At 38.9% G+C, this 19,285-nt stretch overlaps 1 protein-coding gene across 4 annotated transcripts in view; it reads right to left on the bottom strand.

The window, feature by feature from the left end:
- The window catches only part of LOC133549078 (serine/threonine-protein kinase WNK1-like), a 106,796-nt gene extending 89,037 nt beyond the window's left edge, over positions 1-17,759 (bottom strand). For 3 of the 4 annotated variants that reach the window (XM_061894185.1, XM_061894187.1, XM_061894188.1), the window contains exons 1-2: positions 17,502-17,759; positions 9,301-10,480 (exon numbers count right to left, since the gene is read on the bottom strand). In XM_061894185.1, the coding sequence (XP_061750169.1) occupies positions 9,301-10,071 (771 nt within the window). In that variant the 5' untranslated portion in view covers positions 10,072-10,480; positions 17,502-17,759. Of the gene's footprint in view, positions 1-9,300; positions 10,481-17,227; positions 17,386-17,501 lie in introns of those variants that run through there. The other variant, XM_061894186.1, reaches the window with a different exon arrangement.
- Positions 17,760-19,285: the final 1,526 nt, after the last annotated feature.

Raw genomic sequence — 19,285 nt, 5'->3', positions numbered from 1 at the left:
TTGTAGCGTCCTGGAAGAGTTAGTGCTGCAAGGGGTTTTGGGTATTTGTTCTGTTGTGTTTATGTTGTGTTACCGTGCGGATGTTCTCCCGAAATGTGTTTGTCATTTTTGTTTGGTGTGGGTTCACAGTGTGGCGCATATTTGTAACAGTGTTAAAGTTGTTTATACGGCCACCCTGTTGACCAAGTATGCATTGCATTCACTTGTGAGTGTGAAAAGCCGTAGATATTACGTGACTGGGCTGGCACGCAAAGGCAGTGCCTTTAAGGTTTATTGGGGCTCTGTACTTCTAAATTTAATAAATTTAACTTTTTTAAAAACCGATACAGATCATTTCTGATATTACATTTTAAAGCATTTATCGGCAGCCCAATATTATTGGACGTCTCTAATCCTAAGTGTAGTGGTCCAACTCCGGCTTTGAAAATGTTTAGTTGTTACTAATTTCAGGGTTTCCCGCAGCGCTTTGTAGTTAAGGCGGCCGCCTTAACAACAAAGTGCCACCACCAAAACTAAAGTCTTAAAACAAAAATAAAAATTTTTGTCCTGTAAATTAAGCATGATGAGTTGAGCATATGTCAGCATTTTTAACCTTTTTTTCAAACGCTTATTGCCAACGCTTATTTACAGTAAGTCTTTAATTTGACTTTGTCATTATTCTGTCTTACTAAGTCAAAATAATGACATACTTAGTATCTCAGGTAACTAGGACTGTTTTGTGTTTTGTTTTTACTTTACAGAAAAAATATCAAGATATACCGTATTTCCTTGAATTGCCGCAGGGCATATAGTATGCGCCTGCCTTGAATTACTGCCGGGTCAAACTCGCTTCCCAAAATAATTAGAGCGTGCTTAGTATAACCGCCTGGCCAAACTCGTGACCCTGTCATCATTTTCAAAATGAAGGAAGCTGATTTCAATGCCGGTAATTTGAAATCGCATAAAGGGAAGCAGATTAAGAGCTATTCAGTAGGATTTAAGGTCTAAGCTTACATCACACTAAAATTTTTACTGCAAGCCTTTGGTAAGTGCCGGAGTGAGAAGAGGTTTTAAAATAATTAGCGGCAATTCAAAGAAATACGGTATATCGTATATTGCCACTCAGCATACGGCGCGGAAAACAACCAAAAATTGTAGGCTTCTTCACGCGACGAAGCCGGCCTACTTCACCACAGTCTGTAGTCTATTGACCACCCCCACTGCAGGCTGTGGTGAGATGGAGACGTGATGGTGGTGGCAAACCAAATTACAGTTCCTTAGACCCACCCAGCCCCTTCCCTATGGAGCAGGGTTCACCAACGCGGTGCCCGTAAGGACCAGATGAGTCGCCCGCTGGCCTGTTCTAAAAATAACTCAAAAAGCAGCACTTACCAGTGATCTGCCTCTATTTTTTTAATTGTATTTATTTACTAGCAAGCTGGTCTCGCTTTGCTCGACATTTTAAATTCTAAGATTGATTGATTGATTGATTGATACTTTTATTAGTAGATTGCACAGTTCAGTACATATTCCGTACAATTGACCACTAAATGGTAACACCCCAATAAGTTTTTCAACTTGTTTAAGTCTGGGTCCACGTTAATCAATTCATGGAGACAAAACTCAAATAGAATTTCAAAATCCAAGAAAATATTTTAAAGACTTGGTCTTCACTTGTTTGAATAAATTCATTTATTTTTTTACTTTGCTTCTTATAACTTTCAGAAAGACAATTTTAGCGAAAAAATACAACCTTAAAAAGGATTTTAGGATTTTTAAACACATACATTTTTACCTTTTAAATTCCTTCCTCTTCTTTCCTGACAATTTAAATCAATGTTCAAGTAAATTTATTTTTTTCATTGTAAAGAATAATAAATACATTTTAATTTAATTCCTCATTTTAGCTTCTGTTTTTTCGACGAAGAATATTTGTGAAATATTTCTTCAAACTTGTTATGATTAAAGTTCGCAAAAAATTATTCTGGTAAATCTAGAAAATCTGTTGAATCGAATTTAAATCTTATTTCAAAGTCTTTTGAATTTCTTTTAAAATTTTTGTTCTGGAAAATCTAGAAGAAATAATGTTTTGTCTTTGTTAGAAATATAGCTTGCTCCAATTTGTTATATATTCTAACAAAGTGCAGATTGGATTTTAACCTATTTAAAATATGTCACCAAATTTCTAAAATTAATCTTAATCAGGAAAAATTACTAATGATGTTCCATAAATTCTTTTTTTAATTTTTTCAAAAAGATTCGAATTAGCTAAGTTTTTCTCTTCATATTTTCCGGTTGAATTTTGAATTTTAAAGAGTCGAAATTGAAGATAAACTATGTTTCAAAATTTTATTTTCATTCTTTTCGTGTTTTCTCCTCTTTTAAAACGTTCAATTAAGTGTTTTTTTCATCATTTGTTCTCTACATAAAACCTTCCGTAAAAGGAAAACAGTCAGAAATACCAATTTTTTTATATATGTAGTGAAGTGAATGAAGTGAAGTGAATGATATTTATATAGCGCATTTTCTCTAGTGACTCAAAGCGCTTTACATAGTGAAACCCAATATCTCAGTTACATTTAAACCAGTGTGGGTGGCACTGGGAGCAGGTGGGTAAAGTGTCTTGCCCAAGGACACAACGGCAGTGACTAGGTTGGCGGAAGCGGGAATCGAACCTGCAACCCTTAAGTTGCTGGCACAGCCGCTCTACCAACCGAGCTATAGACTTAAATAAATAAATAAATGGGTTGTACTTGTATAGCGCTTTTCTACCTTCAAGGTACTCAAAGCGCTTTGACACTACTTCCACATTCACCCATTCACACACTGATGGAGGGAGCTGCCATGCAAGGCGCCAACCAGCACCCATCAGGAGCAAGGGTGAAGTGTCTTGCTCAGGACACAACGGACGTGACGAGGTTGGTACTAGGTGGGATTTGAACCAGGGACCCTCGGGTTGCGCACGGCCACTCTCCCACTGCGCCACGCCGTCTTATTTATTAAACGTAAATTGAGCAAATTGGCTATTTCTGGCCATTTATTGAAGTGTGTATCAAACTGGTAGCCCTTCGCATTAATCAGTACCCAAGAAGTAGCTCTTGGTTTCAAAAAGGTTGCTGACCCCTGCTCTGGAGAGACACCACCACTAACACATTTTCTCAGGGAAACACTGAATTTTCTACAAACTTTTAATTAATATAAACAAAAAAAAAACAGACAGTGAGTTAAACCACAGGAGTTTAGTTAGTACTGTAAAATCCAAACATTTGTTCAATAACCAAACAAAACATTTAACAAGTACTGAGGGCCTCAAAGAGTCCTGGATGGTCCACAGTAGTGTTTTACAGAGTGTGAGGCTACAGGGGCAACCAGCTTGAAAAAACACATTTAAATGAATCGCTGTTTAGTTCCTATGGTGAGACAGCAAACAGAATATTGGGCAAGCAGACAAAACCACAAAGTATGCTCCATTAAATCTGTAAACTATTACTTTATCTGAGGGGTTGGGGGCTCACTGTGCCGCCACACATTCCATGGTTTCTGAGAAATACTTTTTAATTATTGTTAACCCGAGGAGACAACAGCATGTTTTCTCCATTCAGTCGTAATAAAATAACATCGACACATTCACTGATCCCTAGACGCTCTTTGCCGCTTCAAATGCATCAATAGATCAAGACCATTGCACTGCGACTGACAGCAGTTTGACGCACACACGGCCATTATCGTAATGGACTGTTTTAAAAGTGCGAGTAAAACGTGGTCGGATGAGCACTTGGCGTTAAATAATCATGTGAATGCAAACCACATTACCTAGGGGGTGTAACGGTACACAAAAATTTCGGTTCGGTACGTACCTCGGTTTAGAGGTCACGGTTCGGTTCATTTTCGGTACAGTAAGAAAACAACGATATATACATGTTTTGGTTATTTATTTACCACATTTCTAAACAATGGCTTGATCATTTTATTATTATTAACATTATAATAATTCTGCTCACGTTAATCCACGTTAAACCGCTTCAAGTTGTTGCTTAGATGAAATAAAATGACAACTTTTCTACATATAAAAAGTGCAACATTAGACAGTTTAAAGTCAACTCATCATGCTTAATTTATTACAGCATTTGGGAAGCCTGTAGTTGATTTTTATTATGTAAATGTTATATTTTTATCAACATGTGATAGCAGGGACCCTGCCATTCAAAACTAGGCTGCTACATTACTAATTATTAATGTAACTATAGCTGAAAATTCATCCCTGACCACCATGGAGTTCGTGTAGGCTTTATGATGCACTTACATTATTTTATACACTATCAGAGACAGAAACTCTTCATTTAATATAATGTCCTTTTTTTGCTACTTCAACATCTCATTCAACACTGTCCGTAACACGCACGCACACACGCACGCACGCGCGCACACACGCACGCACGCGCGCACACACACACACCGCAAAATGAGTTAACGTTACGCTAAAAGCTAACTAGCCTTCACCTTAAGCCAGAACTGCGAGTCACACACACACACACACACACACACACACACACACACACACACACACACACACACACACACACACACACACACACACACACACACACACACACACACACACACACACACACACACACACACACACACACACACACACACACACACACACACACACACACACACACACTCTTCATTTAATATAATGTCTTTTTTTTTGCTACTTCAACATCTCATTCAACACTGTCCGTAACACGCACGCACACACACCGCAAAATGAGTTAACGTTACGCTAAAAGCTAACTAGCCTTCACCTTAAGCCAGAACTGCGAGTCTCACACACACACACACACAAACTCTTCATTTAACATAATGTCCTTTTTTTTGCTACTTCCACATCTCATTCAACACTGTCCGTAACACGCACGCACGCACGCACACACACACCGCAAAATGAGTTAACGTTACGCTAAAAGCTAACTAGCCTTCACCTTAAGCCAGAACTGCAAGTCACAAACACACACACACACAAACTCTTCATTTAATATAATGTCCTTTTTTTTGCTACACTGTCTGTAACACGCACGCACACACCGCAAAATGAGTTAACGTTACGCTAAAAGCTAACTAGCCTTCACCTTAAGCCAGAACTGTGAGTCACACACACACACACACACGCACACACACACACACACCGCAAAATGAGTTAACGTTACGCTAAAAGCTAACTAGCCTTCACCTTAAGCCAGAACTGCGAGTCACACACACACACAGCAAAATGAGTTAACGTTACGCTAAAAGCTAACTAGCCTTCACCTTAAGCCAGAACTGCGTCTCACACACACACACACACACACACACACACACACACACCGCAAAATGAATTAACGTTACGCTAAGAGCTAACTAGCCTTCACCTAAAGCCAGAACTGCGAGTGAGCTGAGCTGCAGTTTGTTTCTAGAAAGTCAACGGGCTCATAGTGATGTCTAGAAAGTAGTTGACTTGGAATATAATTTGGGGAGAGTGCGTTGCTCCCCTGCTAAAGACCTATCTGCTAGTCATCGACACAGAAGCGCTGACGACATGCGCTCTGAATACGCATTGCTGATTGGCTTTGTATGTAACCAATCAGATGGTCGTGTGGGCGGGACAATGCAGGGTGCTGTGTACAGACAGACACAGAGGCAGAACGGAGCGGAGCAGCTTGTTAAGACTTTAGCATAGGCGGCTACTTCGTGTCGAACTCGTTCGGTACTCCTCCGTACCGAAACGGTTCAATACAAATACACGTACTGTTACACCCCTAACATTACCGTATTTTTCCGACTATAAGTCGCAGTTTTTTTCCTAGTTTGGCCAGGGGTGCGACTCATACTCCGGAGCGACTTATGTGTGAAATTATTAATACATTACCGTAAAATATCAAATAATATTATTTAGCTCATTCACGTAAGAGACTAGACTTATAAGATTTCATGGGATTTAGCGATTAGGAGTGACAGAAAATATGTTTGTGTGTATGCTCCACTGATGACACTATTTGGTCAACATGGTTTTCTCCTACGAATTTCGGCGGTTCTTGAACTCCCCATCGTGTGGACTGTGACGCAACAGTTTGTTTACATGTCAAATCTTCTACTCCTTTGTCTCAAAGGTGCACTTTGTTGACGTTATTGACTTGTTGGGAGTGCTAATCAGACGTAATAGGTCAGTGCATGACTGCAAGCTAATCGATGCTAACATGCTATATAGGATAGCTGTATGTACATATTGCATCATTAAGCCTCATTTGTAACTATATTTTAATATCCTCTTTGCATAAAATGTATATTTGCATGTCTCATGACCCATTGTGTAATATTGGCTGCATTTCTGATAATTGATTGTGTGCCATGTTGTTCCAGACCAGAGCAAACATAACCTAGCTTGCCAAAGATTGTAATAAATCCATGAGAAAAGACAGCCTGCCGTTTCCTTGAACTTGGACACAAACATCTATACCTTTGGCCATTAAAATCCAGTCATTTCCAGGAGTTATCTCACCTTCTGAGTAGCCTCTGATTTACTGATGGTTTCTAATGTTGTAAAAATGTGTAGAATAAATATTACATTTCAACATTTCTGTCAACGAAGATTTGCTTCAGCCTTTGACACAGTCATTTTGATAGTAGGCTATTACAGCTAATATAGACACTTACATCATGTGTTGCCTTCATTATAACACTTATATACGGCTTTTAAAGTCATTTTGATAGTAGGCTATTACAGCTAATATAGATACTTACATCATGTGTTGCCTTCATTATAACACTTATATACGGCTTTTAAGGTCATTTTGATAGTAGGCTATTACAGCTAATATAGACACTTACATCATGTGTTGCCTTCATTATAACACTCATATACGGCTTTTAAAGTCATTTTGATACTAGGCTATAACAGCTAATATAGACACTTACATCATGTGTTGCCTTCATTATAACACTTATATACGGCTTTTAAAGTCATTTTGATAGTAGGCTATTACAGCTAATATAGATACTTACATCATGTGTTGCCTTCATTATAACACTCATACGGCTTTTAAGGTCATTTTGATAGTAGGCTATTACAGCTAATATAGATACTTTTCATTATAACACTCATATACGGCTTTTAAGGTCATTTTGATAGTAGGCTATTACAGCTAATATAGACACTTACATCATGTGTTGCCTTCATTATAACACTCATATACGGCTTTTAAGGTCATTTTGATAGTAGGCTATTACAGCTAATATAGACACTTACATCATGTGTTGCCTTCATTATAACACTTATATAAGACTTTCAAAGTCATTTTAACAGTAGGACAATATAGACACATCATGTGTTGCCTTCATTACAACACTTATACAAGACTTTTAAAGTCATTTTGGTAATAGGTTATTATAGCTAATATAGACACTTAAGTGTACGTCATGTGTTGCCTTCATTATAACACTTATATAAGCCTTTTAAAGTCATTTTGATAGTAGTTTTAGTAGTAAGTTTTAGTCATTTTAATAGTAGGCTAATATAGACACATCACGTGTTGTCTTCATTAAAACACTTGCATACGACTTTTAAAGTCATTTTGATAGTAGGCTAATATAGCTAATATAAACAATTACATCACGTGGTGTCTTCATTATAACACTTAAATACGACTTTTGAAGTCATTTTGATAGTAGGCTAATATGGCCACTTACGTCATGTGTTGCCTTCATTATAATGCTTATCTACGGCTTTTAATGTAATTTTGATAGTAGGCTAGTATAGCTGATATAGACACTTAGATCACGCGTTGTCTTCATTACAACACTTATATAAGACTTTTAAAGTCATTTTGATAGTAGTTTTAGTAGTAAGTTTTAGTAATTTTAATAGTAGGCTAATATAAACACTTACATCATGTGTTGTCTTCATTAAAACACTTATAAGACTTTTAAAGTCATTTTGATAGTGGCTAATATAGCTAATATAGACACATCACGTGTTGTCTTCATTATAACACTTAAATATGACTTTTAGAGTCATTTTGATAGTAGGCTAATATAGCCACTTGCGCCATGTATTGCCTTCATTATAACACTTATATGCGGCTTTTAAAGTTATTATTGATAGTAGGCTGTTATAGCTAATATAGATACCTACGTCATGTTTTGCATTTATTATATCACTTATATAAGACTTTTAAAGTCATTTTGATAGTAGGCTATTATAGCTAATATAGACACGTGTTGTCTTCGTTTTAACACTTGCATACAACTTTTAAAGTCATTTTGATAGTAGGCTAATATGGCCACTTACGTCATGTGTTGCCTTCATTATAATACTTATCTACGGCTTTTGATGTAATTTTGATGGTAGGCTAGTATAGCTAATATAGACACATCACGCGTTGTCTTTATTATAACACTTATATAAGACTTTTAAAGTCATTTTGATAGTAGTTTTAGTAGTAAGTTTTAGTAATTTTAATAGTAGGCTAATATAGACACTTACATCATGTGTTGTCTTCATTAAAACACTTATAAGACTTTTAAAGTCATTTTGATAGTAGGCTAATATAGCTAATATAGAGAATTACACCACGTGTTGTCTTCATTATAACACTTATATATGACTTTTAGAGTCATTTTGATAGTAGGCTAATATAGCCACTTGCGTCATGTATTGCCTTCATTATAACACTTATATGCGGCTTTTAAAGTTATTATTGATAGTAGGCTGTTATAGCTAATATAGATACCTACGTCATGTTTTGCATTTATTATATCACTTATATAAGACTTTTAAAGTCATTTTGATAGTAGGCTATTATAGCTAATATAGACACTTACGTCATGTGTTGTCTTCATTATAACACTTAAATAAGATTTTTAAAGTCATTTTGATAGTAGGCTATTATAGCTAATATAGACACTTACGTCATGTGTTGTCTTCATTATAACACTTAAATAAGATTTTTAAAGTCATTTTGATAGTAGGCTAATATAGCTAATATAGACACTTACATCATGTGTTGCCTTCATTATAACACTTGCATGCGACTTTTAAAGTCATTTTGATAGTAGGCTAATATAGCTAATATAAACAATTCACTGTAACACTTAAAGGCTTTATCATTTTTTGGTTTTTTTGTATTTTAGCTCAAATATGGCTCAATGTTTTGGGTTGCCGACCCCCGCCCGAGTGTGTAGATGTCGGCCCTGTGATGAGGTGGCCACTATCCCCCATCACCCCCCCATAACCCCGAGAGCTAGAAAATGGAGGAATAAAAGCAATGGCTAGTTTCTTACCTGTAACTCGCACCACGCCACCTCCACCGTGGTTTCCGTGTCCAGACCCTTGTAGACCGTCTTAAAAGATCCACGCCCGATTTCAATGTCAAACTTCAGGAAGCGTCCGTCCGGCGAGGTCCCCACCGCTTTCGTCTCGGCTTCCTCGATGTCCTCCTGCACTTTTTTCTCCGCTTCCCTCTGTTCCGCCTCGGCGCGAGCTTTGGCGGCGTCCTTGTCCTCTTCCTCCCCCTCTTGCGGCACCTTTGCCTCGGCCGACTCGATGTGACTCAGGTCTGGCGGCGAGTGGGTCCCCAGCACCGCCGCCTCGGCGTCGCAGACTTCCTGTATGACGGCGGACACCTGCTCGAGGGGCACCGCGTCGGCCTTGGCGATTTCGGGGTCTTTCCGCTCAACACCTTCTAGCGACTGGGCGGACTCGTCTTTACGGACCAGGTTGGGTTCCGCCTGCGGTGAGCGTACGGGGGTGGCCGGTTGCCGCTGCGGCGCGGCGTCGCGCGGTTGAATGCGCTGGACGGCGGCGGCGGGTATGGGGATCCTGCTGGGGAGAGGGAGGGCCAACGCGGTGGCATTGGAGTCACTGATGACGCTGCGGCGGAAGAAGCGGTGCTCGGGGTTGCAGCGGTCGCGCTCCATGGTGTGATGCCGCCGTCTCACTTCCGCCGGCCGGGATTCGTTAACCATAGAGTCCGACCCGGAACTGGGACCGTTTCCACTCTTCGCAGGGGGGGCCAGGAACTTCACCATTTTGTCATCAGGCTTTTCCGACATCCCACACAAGAGTACAGGGGGGACTAGATGTGAAAAACTAGAGTAAGGAGACTTCCATTGGGGCTGTAGGCTCGGATGTGCAGTACCTGGGACCTTAAAGTAAAAAAAAAAAAAAAAAAGACGAAAAAGAAGGTCTCAAATGTCCTTTCCTTGGTGTTTGAAGTCAGCCTTTACACACATGGTGCAGAGATCGGAGGTGGTGGATGGGAGGTGTTCTCCTGTCGAATGTTTGAGCACCGCAGCAGAACACAAAGTGCTGATGTTGGTACACAAATGTCTTTAAGTCCACATCATCCATTCTGGAAGACACAGGCTGCGGCGTCTCTCAAGCATAAGGACTCGCTGGTGGTGGGGGGGGGGGGGCAGGCGGGTCTTCTTTACGGCCAGCTGCCAAAACCACCCAAAGTCACTGCAAGGGAACAACACAGAAGAACATATTTATGAGATCGCCATAAAATACCGTTTTTGATTCATTAGTACCGCGATACTATACTAGCGCCGATATACTGTACAACCCTACTTCACACACATTTCCGTGTTGTCAATATTCAGTGTTTTATCGTTCATAGTGAATATTATAAATCCCACATTCTTTATTTTCATGTACGTCCTGGGTGTCTCATTCAGTAAAATAATGTTTAATTCCGTTCCGTTTAAAGGCGGTCTGTCATAACGTTTTTAGCATTCAATCGGACATTATTGGGAGGTTTTGTATTCCATCCATCCATCCATCCATTTACTACCGCTTATTCCCTCTGGGGTCGCGGGGGGCGCTGGTGCCTATCTCAGCTACAATCGGGCGGAAGGCGGAGTACACCCTGGACAAGTCGCCACCTCATCGCAGGCCCAACACAGATAGACAGACAACATTCACACTCACATTCACACACTAGGGACCATTTAGTGTTGCCAATCAACCTATCCCCAGGTGCATGTCTTTGGAGGTGGGAGGAAACCGGAGTAACCAGAAGGAACCCACGCAGTCCCTGGGAGGACATGCAAACTCCACAAAGAAAGATCCCGAGCCCAGGATTGAACCCAGGACTACTCAGGACCTTCGTATATTGTGAGGCAGACGCACTAAACCCTCTACCACCGTGCTGCCCAGGTTTTGTTTTCTTGTTCCTAAAAATAGGGCCCGAGCACACATACTGTACAGCAGATTTCCACAGCTTATATATATATATATATATATATATTTATATGTATTTACACACATATATATATATATATATATATATACATATACACACATGTATGTATTTATGTATATATATATGTGTATATAAATATATATATATACATACATACATACATATATGTGTGTAAATATATATATATGTGTGTGTGTGTAAATACATACAAACATACATACATATATATATATATATATATATATATATGTATGTATTTACACACACACATATATATATATTTACACACATATATGTATGTATGTATGTATATATATATATTTATATACACATATATATATACATACATACATACATGTGTGTATATATATATATATATATATATGTGTAAATACATACATATATATACATACATACATATATATATATACATATATATACACATACACATATATATATATATATATATATATATATATTATATATATATATACATACACACACACTGTATATACACACACACACGCATGTGTGTGTGTGTACAGTACAGGCCAAACATTTGAACACACCTTCTCATTCAATGTGTTTTCTTTTTTTTCATGACTATTTACATTCTAGATTGTCACATCAAAGCTAAGAATAAACACATGTAGAGTTATGTATTCAACTAAAAAAAAGCTAAATAACTGAAAACACATTTTATATTCTACTTTCTTCATAATAGCTACCCTTTGCTCTGATAACTGCTTTGCAAACTGTTGGCATTCTCTCCATGAGCTTCAAGAGGTAGTCACCTGAAATGGCTTTCACTTCACAGGTGTGCTTCTTGAAGCTCATAAGCAGTAATCAGGGTAACCAACAGAAAACCAACAAATTTAGCTGAACCGCACTAATTTTGTCAAGAGAGGTCAAAAATATTTAAGCAGAAGCATGTGGATGGCAATTTTTTGTTTTGTTTTTTTCCCCTTGGCCTCAGTCTGCACCCCCACTCCAGGGCCCAGGCTAAGACCGATTTTTATTTTATTTTATTTTAATCGTTTATTCTTTTCTCCCCCCCCCACCCCCCCGTTTACCTGTATGTCATCTTTTTTGTAAGGGGCGCTGGAAGCCGGCAGACCCGTCAGCGATCCTGTTCTGTCTCCCTGTAATGTTTGTCTGATCTTGAATGGGATTGTGCTGAAAATTGTAATTTTCCTGAAGGAACTCTCCTGACGGAATAAATAAAGTACTATCTATCTATCTATCTATCAAAAGCGCCATTTTGCAGTGAAACTTGCCAAGGGACATGTAAGCAAATATTAACATTGCTATATGCATACTTTTGACCCAGCAAACCCGTAATAAATTCATAAAAGAAGCAAACTTCATGAATATTTTTTGTGAGTAACAAGTATGTGCTCCAATCACTACATCACAAAAAAATAAGAGTTGCAGAAATTATTGGAAACTCAAGACAGCCATGACATCATGTTCTTAACAAGTGTACGTAAACGTTTGACCACGACTCTACTCTGAGGTAACCGCCTCCCTTTTCAAACCAACATTCCAGTTGTGCGGGAAACACTGGACTGACGAGCACACGTCTGTCAAATTTGAGCATGATTGGTTGAAGAGCACGGCTGGTCACAAGGCAGGGGTGTCAAACTTGTTTTAATTGAGGGCCACGCCGCAAGCATGGCTGCCATGAGACGGCCAGATCTGAGCGGGTAATTACCGCACTTTTCGGAGTATAAGTCGCTCCGGAGTATAAGTCGCACCTGCCGAAAATGCATAATAAAGAAGGGAAAAAACATATATAAGTCGCACTGGAGTATAAGTGGCATTTTTGGGGGGAAATTTATTTGATAAAACCCAACACCAAGAATAGACATTTGAAAGGCAATTTAAAATAAATAAAGAATAGTGAACAACAGGCTGAATAAGTGTACGTTATATGAGGCATAAATAACCAACGGAGAAGGTGCCTGGTATGTTAACGTAACATATTATGGTAAGAGTCATTCAAATAACTATAACATATAGAACATGCTCTACCTTTACCAAACAATCTGTCACTCCTAATCGATATATCCCATGAATTCTTATACGTCTAGTCTCTACGTGAATGAGCTAAATAATAATAGGGATGCACCGATTAATCGGTAACCGAATATATTCGGCCGAATATGGCAAAAAAAGCCACATTCGGCCTTCGGTGGAATGAGTTAAAAACAAGGCCGAATAGTGGCGTGTGACGCAATTTTTTGACGCGGTGACGCAATCAACCAACGTGCAGTGACACGGTGACGTCGGGATATGTTGTGTACCTGTATAAGTGTAGGAGGTTACAAGCACACACTTAATTGAGATTTAGTGGGGCCTCTGTTTACATTATTAGTCTGTTGTGTAGGCTACCTGTATAAGTGTATGAGGTTACAAGCACACACTTCATTGAGATTTACTTGAGCCTTCTGTTTACATTATTAGCATATCTACTGTGGCTAAGCAGACTTTTGCCAAAAGGACAATAATTGATTTGTTGTGGGTTTATCCACTTTAATGCACTTTATTCTTTTTGGGAATGCATGTTTTGTTTGAAGGCCTAATATAAATGAAAAACTTTGTGCTTTTTTTGAAAAGCAAAGGCAACTGGAATATTAAAAAAATGTCAATATTCAATAAAAAAAATACTTTATTTGAAAAACATGTCTAAATATTTATTCTAGGCTATTTATGCAATATTAAAAAAATTGTGAAGAACTGCATTCATTATACGGTATTCGGCCTTCGGCCAAGCGTTTAAATTTTATTCGGCTTCGGCCACAAATTTAATATTATTTGATATTTTACGGTAATGTGTTAATATTTCCACACATAAGTGTAAGTCGCAAACTATGAAAAAAACTGCGACTTATAGTCCAAAAAATACGGTAATGCATGAATTTGCTTATGAATTTAAATATTTTTTACGTAAAGAGCAAAAATTTTTTTTTTTTTTTTAAATCGGTATATTTTAGCACTGTTTTGTACAAAAAAAATGGCAGTTTAGTAGCCAGATTATTACTGTAAAATATATGGTTTTTTTAAATTACTATCATTTTTACAACATATTAATGCAAATAGAAATACAGATTGAATGGTATGGTTGGAATGGGTTGAAATATGTGGGAATTTTGGAAGCTTGAGAAATAGCCAATTCATTTCGAATGGGGGAAAATGCACGAAAAAATTGGAATTATAGGAAATCCGGGAATTATATATTTTTTTAGAATTGTTTAAGTAGTGCACAATTCCTAAACAGGCTGAATATTTTGGAGTTGGAACGGTTTGAATCAGATGCATTTTGATGTGGAAAACCATATTTGTGAAGGCTTTGGAGCATTCACACAATAATAATAATATCAAAATTATGCATTTTGGTGTAAAAAACATATTTGTGAATATTACAGAGTATTCACACAATAACAATGATAATAGTAACAATAATAATAAATAGATGCATTCTGGTGTAGAAAACCATGTGTGTGAATGCTTTGGAGCGTTCACACAATAATACAAATAATAATAATGAATAAAAGCATTTTGGTGTAAAAAAACATATTTGTGAATGCTTTGGAGAATTCACACAATAATAATAATAACAATAATAATATATAGATGCATTTTGGTGTAGAAAACCATATTTGTGAATGCTTTGGAGCGTTCACACAATAATAATAATAATAATAATAATAAATAGATGCATTCTGGTGTAGACAACCACGTGTGTGAATGCTTTAGAGCGTTCACACAATAATAATAATAATGAATAGAAGCATTTTGGTGTAGAAAACCATATTTGTGAATGCTTTAGAGCATTCACACAATAATAATAATAATAATCGTAATAATAGTAACAATAATAATAATAAATAGAATCAGTTTGGTGTAGAAAACCATGTTTGTGAATGCTTTGGAGCATTCAAACAATAATAATAATAAATAGATGCATTCTGGTGTAGAAAACCATGTGTGTGAATGCTTTGGAGCGTTCACACAATAATAATAATAATGAATATAAGCATTTTGGTGTAGAAAACCATATTTGTGAATGCTTTGGAGCATTCACACAATAATAATAATAATAAATAGATGCATTCTGGTGTAGAAAACCATGTGTATGAATGCTTAAATAGAATCAGTTTGGTGTAGAAAACCATGTTTGTGAATGCTTTGGAGCATTCAAACAACAATAATAATAATAAATAGATGCATTCTGGTGTAGAAAACCATGTGTGTGAATGCTTTGGAGCGTTCACACAATAATAATAATAATGAATATAAGCATTTTGGTGTAGAAAACCATATTTGTGAATGCTTTGGAGCATTCACACAATAATAATAATAATAAATAGATGCATTCTGGTGTAGAAAACCATGTGTATGAATGCTTTGGAGCGTTCACACAATAATAATAATAATATACACATGCATTTTGGTGTACAAAATCATATTTGTGAAGGCTTTGGAGCATTCACACAACAATAATAATAATACTAAATAAATGCATTTTGGTGTAGAAAACCATATTTGTGAAGGCTTTGGAGCATTCACATAATAATAGTAACAATAAAAATAATAATAAATAGAGGCATTTTGGTTTAGAAAACTATATTTGTGAATGATAGGGAGCATTCACACAATAACAATAATAATATTAATAATAATAGATGCATTTTGGTGTAGAAAACCATATTTGTGAATGCTTTGGAAAGTTCACACAATAATAATGACAATAATAAATGGATGCAATTTGGTGTAAAAAAGCATTCGCACGATAATAATAATAATAATAAATAGATGCATTTTGGTGTAGAAAACCATATTTGTGAATGCTTTGGAAAGTTCACACAATAATAATGACAATAATAAATGGATGCAATTTGGTGTAGAAAAGCATTCACACGATAATAATAATAATAAATAGATGCATTTTGGTGGAGAAAACCATATTTGTGAAGGCTTTGGAGCATTCATATAATAATAATAATAGTAACAATAATAATAATAATAATAATAAATAGAAGCATTTTGGTTTAGAAAACTATATTTGTGAATGCTTTGGAGCATTCACAGAATAATAATAATAATAAATAGATGCATTCTGGTGTAGAAAACCATATAATAATAATAATAATAATGAATAGGAGCATTTTGGTGAAGAAAACCATATATGTGAAGGCTTGAGGCTGAGCATTCACACAATTACTTTATTTTGCAACGTGCAATGCAGCAGATTGCAACGCCTGTAGCTTAGTTCGGGCAAGTTTAACTATTTGACAGCTGCTCGCAGGTCGTCGACAAAGATCTAGAACGAGGGAAGGTGTAATTAAGACGACCACATTGCATTTAAGAGGACTTAGCACACAATGGAGAGAAAATATTCGATAATTGGGAGTTAAAAACTCAATGATGCGTTCAAACACACACTCAAAAAATGCGAAACGTTGCTCACCTCCTTTTCACCCGGGCTACACCGAAACGTACATTACTAATAATAAACAGTGGCGGGTGTCTTTTCCAAAGCTGTCATTTTTTACTAACGCGGCACTCGTCGTCGTGCACTATAAGTCGTCGCTCTTTACGTGACGAAACGCCGCAGAAAAAAAACAAAAAAACATTTCAAAGACACAAAAGCAAGAAGGACGGGGCTCTTTGTTAGCCTCCTAGCATGGAGGCGCTAGAGCAAGCTAAATCCAGCCCGGCCACACCAGTGAAACGTCACGTCTTTTTTAAACCGGGATGCCAGTTGCTAGCATGTAGCATCGGGATTTTGCCCGGTGTTAGCATTTAGCTTTTGCCCGGTGTTAGCATGGAGCATCGGGCTTTTGCCCGGTGTTAGCATGTAGCATCGGGATTTTGCCCGGTGTTAGCATGTAGCTTTTGCCCGTAGTTAGCAAGTAGCATCGGGATTTTGCCCGTTGTTAGCATGTAGCATCGGGCTTTTAAACCGAATGAGAATATGAAATAATCGACAGCTTTACCATATCCGCGTCCAGCCTTCTTTCCAGTTCGAGCACCGTTGATAGTTGTTAGCTGCGGAGGGCAGGGACAAGTAGCGAGACTGCTAGCCATTAGCTAGGCGGGTCTTGCAGATGGCCCCGAGAGTAGACCACGCCCCCTTTCACCGACCCCAACGTCACTTTAACGGACGTCTATTCCAAATTCACTCATTTAAGCCTTTGAATGAATCATATTCGTCAAAACATGTCCTGGCCGAGTTCCCGGGCGGCGGGCGGAGGGCGGAGGGCGACCTACCTCGTCGTCTCACATCCACAACACAGCTGACATTCGCCGGCGTCGAAACGGTTCTCGCGGCGGAAGTCCTCTTGGCTCGTCGTTAAAATGGAACAAACGTGCCGGTGGTATCCAACACAAACACCTCCCCACCCCCCTGCAGGGTGTATATATATATAAAAAAATAAAAAAACAACCGCCAAATTAGGCCATTTTGTCGTCACGCGTTCAAAACAAATAACAGCAACGCAGTTCCTTCGTGTTGATGGAAGAAACCGGGGTTTCGTACGGCGCATGCGCGGCTGCCCGATGACCTCATAACGCGGTGTTTTTCAACCACTGTGCCGCGGCAGGGAGGTGATCTAATTTCACCTATTTGGGGCAAAACATATTTTTTTGCAAACCAGTAATTATAGTCAGCAAATGTTGTGTTGTTGTTAAATAACAATAATAATAATAATAATAATTATAATGGATTAGATTTAAATAAATAAAATAAATGGGTTGTACTTGTATAGCGCTTTTCTACCTTCAAGGTACTCAAAGCGCTTTGACACTACTTCCACATTTACCCATTCACACACACATTCACACACGGATGGAGGGAGCTGCCATGCAAGGCGCCAACCAGCACCCATCAGGAGCAAGGGTGAAGTGTCTTGCTCAGGACACAACGGACGTGACGAGGTTGGTACTAGGTGGGAATTGAACCAGGGACGCTCGGGTTGCGCACGGCCACTCTCCCCACTGCGCCACGCCGTCCCTTTATATCCGTCCTATTTATATCCATCCATCCATTTCCTACCGCTTATTCCCTTTCGGGGTCGCGGGGGGCGCTGGCGCCTATCTCAGCTACAATCGGGCGGAAGGCAGGGTACACCCTGGACAAGTCGCCACCTCATCGCAGGGCCAACACAGATAGACAGACAACATTCACACTCACATTCACACACTAGGGCCAATTTAGTGTTGCATGTCTTTGGAGGTGGGAGGGGCCTATCCCCAGGTGCATGTCTTTGGAGGTGGGAGGGGCCTATCCCCAGATGCATGTCTTTGGAAGTGGGAGGGGCCTATCCCCAGGTGCATGTCTTTGGAGGTGGGAGGAAGCCGGAGTACCCGGAGGGAACCCACGCATTCACGGGGAGAACATGCAAACTCCACACAGAAAGATCCCGAGCCTGGATTTGAACCCAGGACTGCAGGACCTTCGTATTGTGAGGCAGACGCACTAACCCCTCTGCCACCGTGAAGCGGTGAAGATTTATATCGCGCTTTTCTATTGTTAGATACTCAAAGCGCTCACAGAGAAGTTGGAACCCATCATTCATTCACACCGGGTGGTGGTAAGCTACATCTGTAGCCACAGCTGCCCTGGGGTAGACTGACGGAAGCGTGGCTGCCAGTTTGCGCCTACGGCCCCTCCAACCACCAACAATCATTCATTCATCATTCATTCACTGGTGTGAGCAGCACCGGGGGCAAAGGGTGAAGTGCCCTGCCCGAGGACACAACGGCAGCGATTTGGATGTCAATAGGCGGGAAGCGAACCTGCGACCCTCAGGTTTTTAGCACGGCCGCTCAACCCACTACGCCATGCCGCCCCCAAATCAATCAATCAATCAATCAATGATTATTTATATAGCCCTAAATCACTAGTGTCTCAAAGGGCTGCACAAACCACGACACAAAACACTACGACATCCTCGGTAGGCCCACATAAGGGCAAGGAAAACTCACACCCAGTGGGACGTCAGTGACAATGATGACTATGAGAAACCTTGGAGAGGACCGCATATGGATGTCGA

The sequence above is a fragment of the Nerophis ophidion genome, linkage group LG03 (genome assembly GCF_033978795.1).
Source record: "Nerophis ophidion isolate RoL-2023_Sa linkage group LG03, RoL_Noph_v1.0, whole genome shotgun sequence".
In the NCBI taxonomy this organism is placed as follows: domain Eukaryota; kingdom Metazoa; phylum Chordata; class Actinopteri; order Syngnathiformes; family Syngnathidae; genus Nerophis; species Nerophis ophidion.
This window is presented reverse-complemented; position numbering and strand designations above follow the sequence as displayed.